The sequence below is a fragment of the Apostichopus japonicus genome, chromosome 2 (assembly GCF_037975245.1).
Source record: "Apostichopus japonicus isolate 1M-3 chromosome 2, ASM3797524v1, whole genome shotgun sequence".
Lineage (NCBI taxonomy): Eukaryota > Metazoa > Echinodermata > Holothuroidea > Aspidochirotida > Stichopodidae > Apostichopus > Apostichopus japonicus.
Window position 1 is genome coordinate 25600031 of NC_092562.1, and position 15072 is coordinate 25615102.

General features: G+C 36.1%; 2 protein-coding genes across 2 annotated transcripts in view; one reads left to right on the top strand and one right to left on the bottom strand.

Moving 5' to 3' along the window:
- Positions 1-15072, bottom strand: part of LOC139983817 (uncharacterized) — a 120578-nt gene that overhangs the window by 87502 nt on the left and 18004 nt on the right. The window lies entirely within an intron of this gene.
- Positions 5800-10852, top strand: LOC139973015 (uncharacterized). Its single transcript, XM_071979364.1, has 2 exons — positions 5800-6051; positions 8546-10852. Exon 2 carries the CDS (start codon positions 9788-9790, stop codon positions 10760-10762), a length of 975 nt encoding a protein of 324 aa, XP_071835465.1. The 5' UTR covers positions 5800-6051; positions 8546-9787; the 3' UTR covers positions 10763-10852.

A 15072-nucleotide genomic window follows, 5' to 3' on the forward strand; every position in this document is an offset into this window, starting at 1 on the left:
AGTAGGTATGATTACCTCAAAAAAACCTGAGCACGACTCAATTACCCTTGAAGGGAACATTTTCGTTTTCCAATGCCGAGTGAGGAACAAGTGACATCTTGACGAAAATTACCATTTCCTCGAGTTGCTTCTTGCACTTTACCTGTTTACTTGTACAAAGTCATTGCTATATATAGTTTATGCAAAACATCATTAACATGATATCTTGGAATCACATTTAACATTTATGAGTTGTTGCGTTATATAAACTAAACTTGACAAAACAAGATTTTTGATGACAATTCTACTAACATGACATTTTGACGAAAATTATCAAATGGTCGAGATATCGCGTAACCCATACCATGGGAGCTGTTATCTGATTATACCTATACACGGAAAGTCTACACAAGTGTCCTTTCAGAACCAAGTTTCAGAACTTTTCATGATCACTTGAAAGCATATACGTATGTAAACAGTTAGAAAGCGGTGGCAATGACAATTATGTATTCATATACCTATTGTGATTGAGTGTTGTGTAAAAAGTCGCAAGTCTTATATAGAAAACTCAAAACTGTAATATAAAACGGAAGTTCTTAATTAATTTCTAGTAAAAGGGGCCATTAATGATCGTCACAAACTTTTATAAAATATTCCATATTGATGAAAAAAACCAAAAAACAGATCATAATCAGAGTTTTTTATTGACTTTTTTGAGGATGTTATGGCAACGGATTATATTTTCCCTGATACCAGTCGGCGATAGATAACCAAACTTATTAAAAGGCTATTCCATGGAGAAAGTATATTTTTGGACTGATGAAAGAGGAATACAATCTAAGCTTCCAATTGAAGTTTGAACTCATTTCCTAGGCAACGTTTTCAGTTAACACCAGATTGATCAAATATTCCATGAAAAAAACAAAACAAAAAAAGACCATAATCAGAGTTTGTTTATTGACTTTTTTGAGGTTGTTATGGCAACGGATTTTATTTTCCCTGATACCAGTCGGCGATAGATAACCAAACTTATAAAAAGGCTATTCCATGGAGAAAGTATATTTTTGGACTGATGAAACCTTTTGCCCCTTTCTGTAATTTATGTTGAGACTAGTTGAGACTAGTGGAACAGAGTTGTCTGATGATCGCTCAACGCGTGAAACTCTGAGTCAATATATATATATATATATATATATATATATATATATATATATATATATATATATATATATATATATATATATATATATATATTATATATATATATATATATATTATATATATATATATTTATATATATATATATATATATATACACCCCTCACCCCCTTCTCACCCTCTTATATCCCCCTCGCCCTCGAACTCGATAATCTTGTTCATATACGATACTTTTCTTTCTACATCTTCTACAATACGTATAAGCAATAATACAACCGTCACCTTGTATGCAATTCAGAAAAGGCTATAAGAAAGCCTTGTCGTTAAACATTGGCAAGCAATAATTGATTCATTTATTAACGTAACGTTAAGTTTGACTTGACATGACTCTTCGACCGAGGAGCCGAGGATTATAGTTCATTTCGTCTTAAATGTTTACAAGAGGAACAATTAATAATCAGTAATCGCACAAAATGAACTAAACTCGGGCTATGATTTTTTTATGAGGTGGTAATAATCTTGAAGCGAGCCACTTTTTTTGTAATAATGTAGAATTTTGAAGCCGTGGTTGCTTCTATCAAGATTAATTAATTGGTTTTCTGCTGTCTCTTTAAATTATTACAATTTTTTTATTATTATTATTATCACCACAAGCATTGTAAATATACTTTGATGTAAATACATCTATTCTTAGAATTTTCTTATAAAGTTTCCATATTGATATTTATTATCGTCATATGGCTTTATCACTGCTTTGCATATATGCCTATTATTAATAAAAATGAGCAAGGTTCAGTATGGCCTATATACGGTATACAAAGCAAATTTTGAAGGAAAATGTAGAGAGATCTTTTAGAAACAAATCATCTTTTTTGATGATTAATTTTGAAAGTGTCTAAATGGTTTGTATCATATGACTAATTATTTCAGTTTTGAATATAATATTTCCGCGTAGACGTGTGTATTCCAGAAAGAAAAAGAAAGAAGTAGGTATTAAAATATTAAAAGTTATCGCGTCCTCATATATAGGCCTACTTGTAACGAACATAATTTATTATGTGCAAATAAAGATTTATTTTCAATATTGTATCCCGTTACTGAACATTTATGTTAATTATATCGTTTTCAATGTTACCTACATAAAAAGAGCAGCGAATCAAATTTTATGAGATGCAGGTAAACATTTACAGATTTACAGATATAAATCGAACGTAACGTATACATGCGCATGTAGGGAATGGTTACCCCCGCCCCCCCCCCCCCCTCCGTGCACGGACTCCCATGGGGTTTATGCGAGACCTGGATATGAGTATAAAAATTAATTAGCAAACAGCATACTGCCTTGAGGGAAAACACTTTCTTCACCTTTTCCTCAGCTTATTCTATCCGAAACAACACATATAAATATATATATATACATATATATATATATATGATAATTTAATAATATATAGGCCTATATATATAATGAACAGTATATATTTAAGCTCCGACTGAGAACGTGGATTTTATGAGAACGTGGATTTTATTTTCAGACTGAGAACGTGTATTTTATTTTCGGACTGAAAACGTGTCGGACTGAAAACTCGTTTTTTCGGACTGAAAACGTGTATTTTATTTTCGGACTGAAAACGTGTATTTTATTTTCGGACTGAAAACGTGTCGGACTGAAAACTCGTTTTTTCGGACTAAAAACGTGTATTTTATTTTCGGACTGAAAACGTGTCGGACTGACAACCTGTACCCAGTAAAGGACGGCGAAGCCGTCAATCTACACGATTTAACAAGCTGGAATAGTTGCGCATTAACAGCGGGTATAAATATCTGTATCGGTTTATTTATACTTATGTTTATTTCCGTTGGCAAGAAGGGGATATGATGTTGAACGTGGGGGAGGGTGTGTGTGGGGGGTGGGGCGGAGGAGGGTCCCCTTTGTAGTGTTGAAACAATGCTACATTTTACGTCTATCTTCGTGTATCACATGATTACTATCGACACGATCAATCAGTCCTGTCTCTCACCTCCTCTCATGCACTGCTGTATTTCCTCCCCTCTGTTTACCCTGTATTTTTTTAATTTGCCGACTCCCCTTCCCCCCCCCCCCAACCCCCCAAAAAACAAAAATATATGTTCACAATGGTTAACAATTCTATAGTCCCAAGCAAAACACAGCTTGTTGTGGTGAACGTTCACTATACTTGCGGATCAAGACGGATCCCCCCCCCCACCCCGTACTTCCCAGTTTCAGGATTTGGCAAATGGGAGATTATTCGGAGTTTTCCAAAGAGCTAAAAAAAAATAGTTGTTCGTGATGGTTCAATGATCTTATATGACATAGGCCTAAATTGTTCTTTTTGTCCTTCATTGACGTCGAAGTTTGAAATGAATTAATCATGCTAGGAACGTTCCGGCAATTTTTAAATTTCTCTGGCAAGTAAAATAGCTTCCCCCAGTGTTCCTCCTGGTTGACTAGAGCATGTACGCCTATATGGTCACACAATAGTATAGAGTATGATCCATGCAGACAGCTAGTATTTTATTTTATTTTAATTCCATCAAATTTCAGTTCAACTCTCGGACAATTTTTGGTTCACTAGTATCAAGTTGAGAGTTGTAATTCGAGTCAGTCCTGATGAGGTGCAGGGGTAGCCCCGTGGTGGGCTGGGTACCCCCCCCCCCCACCCTCATCCCCGTTGCCGACTTTTTGGCATTTCGTTGGGAGCCTTTCGGAACAAGAAGCAGGATATTCAATTCTGGAGTACAGTAGTTTAGTGGAAATAACTGTTAATTTATTGTTCATTTCTTATTCCCTTTTTGCCAATCCATTCTTCCCTTACTTCCCTTACTTCGCTTTTACCGTTCAAGTTCCGTTATTTTTAATTCGGTGCACCGGTTACGAGGATGGGGTGCAGCTAGGGCAAGTGCTCTGTGATCGCCTAAAGGGCCCGTGGCCAGGAGCCCAAATATAAGTAAATATACATATTTATCTATATATGATATATGACAAAAAATGCTTTGTCTTTCCCTCCTGATATAGAACTAAAATGCATATTTAAAAAAAAAATTAACATACAGACTGTGTCCGATATATAATTCATACCTAAATTGAATGAAATACCAATTGTTCACAAATGACGGACTTGACCATACGTTTGATACCCAATGTTGTAATCACTTCAGAAAAAAATTTCACTTTGTATTTGCGTTTTTATTTTTGTGACACGAGTCAGTGTGTATCGGACTTATAGCCTATTCACTATTAGTTTCTTGAGCTGTAACAAAATGTCGACTCGAGACTTCGGTTACAATATTTCAAACACTTTACTCAGGTTAGTACAAGACTGGCGCATCTGTAAAAGTTTGAAATACACTGGTTTTTTACAGTAAAATAGCAATAGGTTACTGTACTTCTATAGGCTAAACTTTTGATATTCGATAAAGCATGCACAGCTTTCCTAATGGGTGAATCAACTACGAAACCAGGGCACCCAAACCGGTCGGAATTCGACTGCTCACCATGTAGGCATAAAAATAGTCAAACCAGGGAGCTGCTAGAGTAGCAGCTCCCTGGTCAAGCTAAAGCCTACGCCTGATGCAAAACTCGACCATAACCTGTACTGTACAGCCCACTAGTCTTGAACAGTTCTGAACGCATTAACAAACTACAGAGTTTTGTATCACACAACACACACGAAAACGCGGTATAACAATTTACCGCTTACTACTGCCATAGACAAGAAACTATGCAGGAATTTCGTCAAGGCCACCGCTTCCGTAAAAACGGGATTGCTAAGAAATTACGAGACAACAGCGACGAACCTGTAGAGGGTAGTATTGATATTATTTTTGAATCGGGTGGTGTGAAGGACAGAATTTACGAGGAATTTACGAGCGAGCCCACCTTTAAATACGTTTCAGCAAAATATACTCAAAATTGTAGTAGGTTTCACATTTTCTTAACATATTTAGTTCTACAAACAACAATATGTTGGCACCCATCTATTCATGAATTTAAGCTTATCTATTCTATTGTCATATGTAATACTGAGCTCTTTTACCATATAACCTTAAAATTGAAACCCTTAGGGAGATCCCAACCAGGTCGAATATGGGACCAGTTGAGAATCCCAGTTCAACCTATTTAAAAATATAAGCAGTAAAACATATTTGACCCAGTTTAACCCAGTAAAACAGTTGACCCAGTAAAACATAGTTGAACCAGTTGGACCCAGTAAAACATAGTTGAACCAGTTGGACCAAGTAAAACATAGTTGAACCAGTTGGGAACCCCAGTTCACACATTTCAACCTAGTTCAAATTTGTTCCAATTTCCATATAAAAAATTCCAGTTGAAAAGTTCAAACTCAGTTCAAAAGTTCAACTGGAATTTCCACCAGGGGTGGAGACTTCCTGTTCGTATAACATACCGTACGTACATAATGTCAGTTTCATATGTTCTTTTAGGAGCCGCCAGAGGGCATCTAAGTCTGATGTTATCTCTTGGAAAGGAACACTTCTGTTCTTTTGGATATATTGGTTGATGTCTCGCTGTAATTTGTTCCTCTGTACCTTAGGTTTCACTGGTTTTTGCACTAGCCCAACTGGGTTTAGACTTTGAACTATGTTGACTGCTGAACTAGACCTGTTGGGTTGAACTACGACACACACTTAATAACATCTACTGCAGACATACATATATATATATATATATATATATATATGAGAGAGATGGAGAGATTAGACCGTAAATATTCGGAAAGCATTCTTACGATTCTAATAGTAATCTAGGAAGAGACTTTCATCTCCAAGGATCATCATTTGAACATTAGGAGAAGAGTGTTTACACGGTTATATCAAGAAGTTAACTGACGGCACTGCAGACGGCGTGGAAACTTCCTGTTCATATAACACACCGTACGTATATAATGTCAGTTTCATATGCACCTGTTTAGTGTATTATACATATGCAAGTTTAAAGTTCTAGGAAAAAGCACTGGTTTTTTTTGGGTAATTCACTATGTCGTCGAATATAATTTGCTGAAAAAAGGGTGTTCCCCTTTGTTACATTAACATAGCTTTTGTAGTTAGTAGTCTATGCAGCCTTCAAGCAGATAACTTATACTCAGTTGCTAACTTGCATAACCAGTGATTAATAAGTTTGTGAAGTTAAGGGCCAATAGGTACAAATGTATCGCAAAAAGTTCGGAACAAAAGCGCAATCGCAAAAGATGGGGTTTCTGACTGACACTGACCGTATCGTTGACGATTAGCGCGGAGCGGGGAGGGGGGGGGTACAAGGCAGCAGTCGGAATTTACTGGCTTCAAAACCCATCCAGTTGAAATTTCAGCCACTACACCCCCCCCCCCCCGATCATCAGGCCTTAGCTACGTCCCTGCTTGTATAGTGTATTATGCATTACTTTGTTCGTATGTGTGGATGTAAGTGGCTTAATGGGCGTTTTGTGAAGTTTCTCTGCAGTAAAACTCCAACAGTAAACAATAGCATGTCCAGCTGTATCGCTCTAACTCGACAAGGATATCAGCATTGCTAAAAATGTTAACATTGCTAAAAATGACTAACAAATAGTTTTAGAAATATACATGTTTGGATGTCTGACTAAACTATTCTCAAATATATCGTGTGCGCATGCGTTAAATGAAGGTGTTAGAGGGAGGTGTTAATTTACATTAAACGGTCCAACAAATTTTTACAATGTCAGCATACCTACCTTTCATTACTTCTCTGTCACGGACAAATGAACCACCATGTCACTTTGTATGAAGCCAGCTTTAAAGGTATTCGGTGTAGGTCCCAAACTTTTAGCATGCTAAATGTTGATGACATTTGAAAAGTATTCTTTTCCGGGCCTCTCAACCTCCACATTATTCCCAGACATTTAGGACAGTTAAAATAAAACATGCAAAGGTCTCCACATCAATTGATTCAAGAGAATGGAAGAAAATTCGGAATGTTTGAAAGTTTGAGAACACGTGACCATTTTATGAAGTTGTAGCATAATTTTGGCAAATAAAGTTGACCTTAAAAATTAAGGCCTATACTGCGTAAATGTGTATGCCCTTGTATATGGTGTAGTGGCGCAGGTTTTTAGTATTAAGCCTTCAAACTGAAACGCCAGGTGTAATTGGATCGAACGATCTGAGAAATAACATTAACAGTGCTGTCAGTCTCATCATCACGTATCATTATGCAAATTATTTGAGCTCTTTGACAGAATGTGTAAATATGATTCGATATTTTACTTTATTTTTCCAAACTTTGGTCTTGAATACTGAACCGTTTCACTAATCTTATATGCTTCTTGTTTGACTTCCCTTTTTGGTCAAATATATTGCAAAAAGAAGATACATAATTGAGAAGATTTAGATCTCAAATAACCTGGAACTTTATCTAAATTTGTTCTGCTTTCCATCTCAACTCTATATCTCTACGTCGGAAACAATCACACTGTTCACTTTTTCTGTCCAACATATGGTGATTACATATAACTTCTAAGATATTTCTATTGTTACATAGTCCTCACTATCTGTTTATCCAATTCCATCAAACTGCCAGATACGAGTTCGGAAACTAGAGCAGATTTGAAACATAATCATATTTGAAATATGTGTACTTTGTTTAATTTCATTTGTCGAACTATCAGAGTTATAAGGTTAGGCTAAGGCACGTACAATTAAAGCAAGTAAAAGACTCCGACGGAACCCATGACACAATAGGGAAAGATCATCACATAAAGAAGAATTATCTTGAACAAAGAATATGGGGACGTCACAATCAACTTTACCCATATATAGAGTGACGTCATGAAAAGGTTATCCCATAATTTTCTTAACGTGATTACAGCAAAATATTTGCACAATGTTATAAACATTAGTTGTTACAAAGTTACGTAGAAACGTTGATAATAGAATCGCTATTACATCATAACGTGATATTATAATACGTTTTTGTATAAGCAACACGGTATAAAGTCTTATAGTCTTTGTTACTTCTTTAATCTAACAATTAGCGAACGTTATGTGTTACTTACGGATGTTACGGAAACTTTGCAGTTGCAATGTCAGGACAAGAAAGAAAAGGACATGGAAAAACGGTGCTGTATTCAATATCATGTTTTCAGTCAACCACATGCCCTTAATGATTCCCTCTACTAGTACCTGCCTGCATGATATTTATGTTTCACATTTCATACTATCGACTTACGAGAATATTGTAGTATATATCTTTTCTTTGTCTGTTTTTTTTTTGGTAAAATAATGTAGCCAGTGTTTCTTTTCAAGGGATTTATTCGAGTACATATGTTTTCTTAACTATATAGCCGCCATTAAGCGTTTGTTATTTGTAAATAAATGCTAATTATATCAAGTACCTTTTCTGCTCATTTTCTAGAAAAAAAGCCATCATCCATCGGAAACAATGGCATCCTCCACACCTTTCAAGGACATGACAGAGACTGTTTGCCAGTGCCCTGTTTGTTCGGATCAACTTAAAGATCCGAAACTGTTACCGTGTCTTCATCGATATTGTAGGGATTGCTTGACATCGGTCATTTTATCAACAAGCGGAGGTATGTTTAAATGTTCAGTATGTAAACAGGATTGTAAAATTCCTGAAAAAGGTGTGGATGGATTTAAGACTGATCTTCATATGACGAGTAGGCTGTTGTTGATTAAATTACAAGACTCATTCGTAAATAAAGATCAAAAGCAGTTATGTGTTAGCTGTTCTAAGGAATCAACAATGCCAGCATACTGCTTTAAGTGTGACAAATTGTTATGTCAGCAATGTTTTCAGATTCACCTAACTTTGGAGATGTTTCAAGATCACCAACCACACACTCTGAACTTAGAAACCATCAAAGAAAAGAACTTGACTTGGGAAACAATATCACCATTTACGGTCGATCCCATATGTGCTGATCACGTGACAGAAAGGGCACAATTATTTTGTAGTACATGTGGAGGTGTACCGATTTGCGTGACCTGTGTCACTGGTATGCACAAAGGTCACGACTTGCTTGATGTAGTTGAGTTAGCGAAGAGTGAAAGAGAATTACTGGAGGCAAAGCTTTTGGAAATTACCAAAAATGAAAAAAAGTTGTACGAGTTACCAACTATGGTTAAAGCTGCTACACAGAAACTAAGAGAGAATGTAAAAGATAAATCCGAAAAGTTGCAAATTCAATACGAACAGCATGTTAACAAGATGAAAGACAAAATAAACGAAAATGATACTGAGAAAGAGACACAGGTAGAAGACGTAGAAAACAGAAGAGAACAGGAGAAATGTCAACTAAGGGTCAAATTTGAAAACGAGATGACAAACTTGGATTAGAAATATGACCAAGAATCTCAAGAAGTGCAAGCAGAACACGATAAAATCGAAGCTAAATGCAAAATAACACTGGAGAATTTTGATAGAAATTTAAAGGAACTGTCGGCAGAAAAAGAACTACTAACAAGGCACAAGGAAAATGAACTTCAAGATATCTTGGAATATTGTGAACAGATTATTGAAAGGTACGAGAATTTCACAGCGACAACTTCATCCATTCTTGCTTCTAAAGACGATTGGTCGGATTCTCAGTGCATCCCTTGCATCAGGACCGCCAGTGACGCCCTAGTAAAAGATATGGAACAAGAATTTCCACAGTTAGAATTATTATCTGATTTTACTATTGACGAAACGAAAGTTGTTTGGGGAAAAGTAAAGATTATTGTCGATCAAGAGTTTTTAATCGATTTTACGGAATTCGATGCTAAGCAAGCTGCTGCTTCTAAGACAAATCCAGCGGTAGGTGGGTATCTGATTGAAAGCATGACACACACCAGTGATGGAAATATGGTCATCTCTGGTAGTGCACCAGATAATTATTCACATATCACCGTCATCAACAGCAAAGGAAAAATACAAAAGCAGGAGCAGATGACAATAAGATACAAAATCAACTACACCAATCGTTATTGTTGTTACTTATCCGAGCATCAAGTCGTGACGGTTTGTGCACCCAATGAAATCGGTATCTACGATGTTCGTAATGGTTCATACAACAGGAAGTACATCGATGATGTTGTAACAACCGGAAAGCGTATGCTGTGTGTAGCTTATGATCCTGACAAAAATCGAATCATTGTTTGTTTGGGGGATGACGGTAAGACTTTCTTAATTTTTGATCATCAGCTGAAATACAGTCACACCGTGGAAGTAACAGGTGGCGTATTCGGTGTCGTGAATGATATTGCAGTACATGATGGTTATCTTCTGGTATGTCATGGAAATGGCGCCCATGCAATCACCATGGAGGGACAGTCAATTAAAATCGTATTCGAATTCACCAAACCAGATCTTGTTACAAATGAAAGATATAATGCGATCGATATGTGTATCGACAAGAACGGTTTCTTTTATATGTTATGCTCATGTAATGGACAAACTTTCCTGGCACAGTATAGCCAAGATGGCCGACAGCTCCTACATGAACAACCACTGGCAAATGTAAAGACTGGTTGTCTGACCACATTAGACGTTGATGGCACAGAACGCCTCGCAATTGCTTCAAAAGATTCCGCAAACCTCTGCAGCTTTAGTCTGATTGCAGAGAAGTGATTACCCCAATTCATTTTAAGGATAATGAAGCGAACTAGAGATGATGACATCATCAGGGTAAGAAATTTTCTTCTGTTCAGAACTTGGTGTATGGCGTGCCTCAGGGATCAGTGTTAGGACCTGTTCGCAATTTACATTTTACCTCTCGGAAATCTGGTTCGCGAATATGGGCTAGATATGCATATGTACGCAGATGATACACTAGTGTATGTTTCGGTTTGTCCAACATCTGAGGAGGGAGTAAAGCAGGCAGTTCGAAACTTAAAGACTGTGTTTCCAATGTGCAAACATAGATGTCAGTAAACTTCCTGAAACTCAATGCTGACAATACTGAGATTATGGTAATTGGGTTTAGACCCCAATTGGCTAAGTTCGATCTGCCCTCATTGTCTGCTTCTGGTGAAGATGTTCCCCCCGTCCAAACAAACCCTGTCAGAAATTTAAGGGTTATGTTCGGCTCTGGTATGACAATGAGTGCAGAAGTCACAAATACCATCAGATTTGCTAACTATCATCTAGTCGTGCACGCCAAATGCTCACGACTGAAAGCAGCCAAGCTAGCTGTGCGCACCTTAGTTACCTCCAGGTTGGACTACTGCAACAGGTTCTTGATTGGTGTTAACAAATCTCTCATCACCAAACTTCAGAGTGTCCAACGCACCTCTGCTCGCATCATTGTCAAGCGTAAGAAGTATGACTTCCTTAACTTTGGAACTCGTTGCTCTTCATTTGCTCTCCATACAACAACGTATCAAATTCGAAGTTCTTCTTCTTGTGTACAAAACAAGTGTATTGAAACTAATTTCATGTAACTGTCTTGAGTGCCTTTGAACAAGTTTTGTTGATTTTGGCGCTATATAAATGTCTTTTGATTGATTCATTGAAATAGTTTCATATATCTGAAGTACTTGTACCCATTAGTTGTGTCACTGTATCAAAACGTTCGCAATATTGACTTTCAATAATGTAATGCATATATATATATATATATATATATATATATATATATATATATATATATATATATATATATATATTTATATATATATATATATATATATATATATATATATATACAAAATATATTACAAAATTCAAATAAAAAAGAAGAGGAAGAAAAAACTACACTATAATAAAAACCGCTATTGAAGACACTCAATCTTTGCTGGATTTTAATTGGCGAGAACGAACGCCGCATGAGTGCAAGAACCCTGTTGAAATTAATCAAATGAGGTCAACATGTGTCAAAGGCTGAAAGCCTTAATTCTAAGACGATAGCTTCAAAATGTAAGCTAATTCCTTCAGTGCTATGATTTTCGTTTGGTGACATAGTTTGATTAAATTCTGTTCGGTTAAGTTTCGTGAAGGGGCTCTTTAAGTCATACAGTCTTCCAGGGAATGATCTCTGCTTCAGAGAGTTGATAGTCTTGCTTTAAGCACAGACAGGCAGGCCCTTATCTGTTTTCACTCTCTGAGCTTCACGGGATGAACAGGTTATCTCAAATGGTCTCATAATTTGCTGTTTTCTCTGTGGTTTATATTTTATGACTTTTCCTTTGGGTAGGTTGTGGAAACATTTCACAGTGTATAAAAAATGTATAATAAAACGTTCATTAATAACAATTATTAAAGGGATGGTTGGTGTCAGTGATGTGGAATTTTGAGCAAATTTTATTGCAAGGAATTACAAAGCCAACTGGCTATCTGGTTTCATTTTATTATAATCGATTATTGCTTCAGTCGAAACAGATTGTTCAATGTATTTTTTATAACACAGTATGTAGTTAACATTGATTCAATGTGACATAAAATATCAATTTATGCTGTCGTCATATATTATTTTACCTTATATATTCTGTCGCAAACCAGTAGATTGTATTCCCGAAAGTCAACATAATTCCCATTAGCATTTCTCTTTCTTTTCATTTTATTTTGTCGTAATGTCATCTTTAATAGATGTTTTATCGTTATGATTTTTCTTATAGAGTCTATTGCACAATAAAAACATAGTGGTACCATAGTACAAAATGCCGTATGAACTTTACTTTGATAATTGAAAAGTATATCCGATCTGTGGACGACTACATTAAGCAGAGCGCATGGTTTTATGGTAAGAGAGACCACAGGAAGGAGCACCTCTTACTACCCTACCCGAAAGACTCGGTTAAAAGAATCAGCAAAATATGGCTCTATTAAATTGGATACGGTAATAAATAGCGATGGCAACGGTCGAATAGAAAAAATACTGGGTGAGAACACTTTCCAATACGTAAAGGTGACACCTTAAAATACGATAGTGCGGTCTTAATGCACATGTAGCTATAGGGACGCAACCCGGGACGGGTATGACATGCCCCCCCCCTTAAGTCCCCCAACCCACCCCACCTCTCATATCGATCAATACCATGTCGGTCTCAGGTAGCATAATCCAAATAATAGATGCATTGACTTAAAACCTAAATATTCAACGTACAATATGATGTATATGCGTCCTTTTAAAGGTTCTCACTGGCTTAACCCTACCATTCACTGGATAGTTGATAAGTTGGCAATTCGTGCGAATCTTTGCAATCAGACAATGAAGATTTTTCGCTATGACGGCCTGACGTTTTCGTCACTTGTAAACAGACCTCTTGACGCGTTGGGAGGCGTGGAGGGGTCTATTATTGCCTAAATTAATCCAATTTCTGCAACATGCGTACTTCCATTTGTGACATCCAAGCCACAAAAAGCATAACATATATATATTTTACATGTTAACATAATCTCCTTTTTTTCTTGGTAAGTACTTTCCCTGAAAGGAAACACTCTGGTGGATTGAATAGACTGTTTGTATGGAGTATGCTAGCTCTCAGATCAGAACCGAAATCAAGGTGGGTCTACACTTAACATATATAAGATTGATGTAGTAAAACGAATACAAAATCAGTTCCAAACAGTTGACCTTGTTTTTGGCCATATACTTATAAATGATTCAATCTTTAGAAAAGAATGAGGATGAGGAATAGCTAGAAGAGTAAAAGAGAGTGAAAGTGGGAGGGAGGATAATATTGTCAGCAATATCCTGTTACACATTAGTCATCCATCAAACATCAATACAGTTTTGCATTCTGGTTTAAAGATACTACAATGGCAGCTCTGCGTTCTAAGTATTCAAGAACACAGCCTTTTGACTCTTCCAATTTACCTCAAACTTTTAACATTGTTTATTTCAATATAAAAATATAAGAACAAATCTTATTGTCTCACTTTTGAAAGCAAATGTTTATCCTTTGTAACATTGTACCAAACTATGTATACTTAGAAGAAGCATTAAGCAGATAAAATGAAGATTAGAAGGGAGGAAATGACACCATTGTCCCAAGTATGTCTTATTGTTTTCGCACAAACGAATAGATAAACTGCTCAGAAATATATAGCCAATCAGAACAAACTTATCAAATAAAAGATTTTAGCTGAGTTTCTGCTGCGTTTCTGCTCTTGTTTGTTCAGGCGCGTAGCCAGGAATTTGTCAAGGGAGGGCGAAACTTTAGATTCGGCATTGCAAACTTTCTAGCGTAGCGCCACCATGTTTGGCGCGAAGCGTACAAGAAAATGTTGGCTGAAAATGCCTCCCAGATCGCAGAAAATGGCACTTTCCAGGCCTTGTAAGTTGCATCTTAGCATTTTCTCTTTTGAAAATACTAGCGATATCATAAAACATTAAAAGCAATTTAAAAAAATATGCTCAAGGGGGGGGCGGCTGCCGCCTTCGCCCCCCCCCCTTGGCTACGCGCCTGTGTTTGTTGTTGTATTATTTCCGTGAATCATCTCATCTTTACTTCAACAGTAATTTAATCCTGAATTGAGGAAAATCCTGAAGGCGGGAATAGAACAAACTATCAAATCACTAAGAACTGCGCCAACTGCGTAAAATATGTATAGTCGGTTGTGATGATGTAGGTAAGATATAAGGAAGTGTAGAAGAGACATGCATATTAACCAACTAGTAATAATAATAGTAGTAGTAGTAGTAATAATAATAATAATCATAGTGTTATTATGATGATGATAATAATAATAATAGTCATCATAATCATAATAATAATAATCATATTAATCATAATCATAATCCTTATTATTATAAAAATAATAATAATAACAATGATAATATTAATAATAATCATAATAATAATAATCATCATCATCATCATCATAATAATCATCATCATCATCATCATCATCATCATAATCATATATATATATATATATATATATACGCTGATATATATATACGCTGATATACGCTGATGACAAAACTCTTTTTCTCG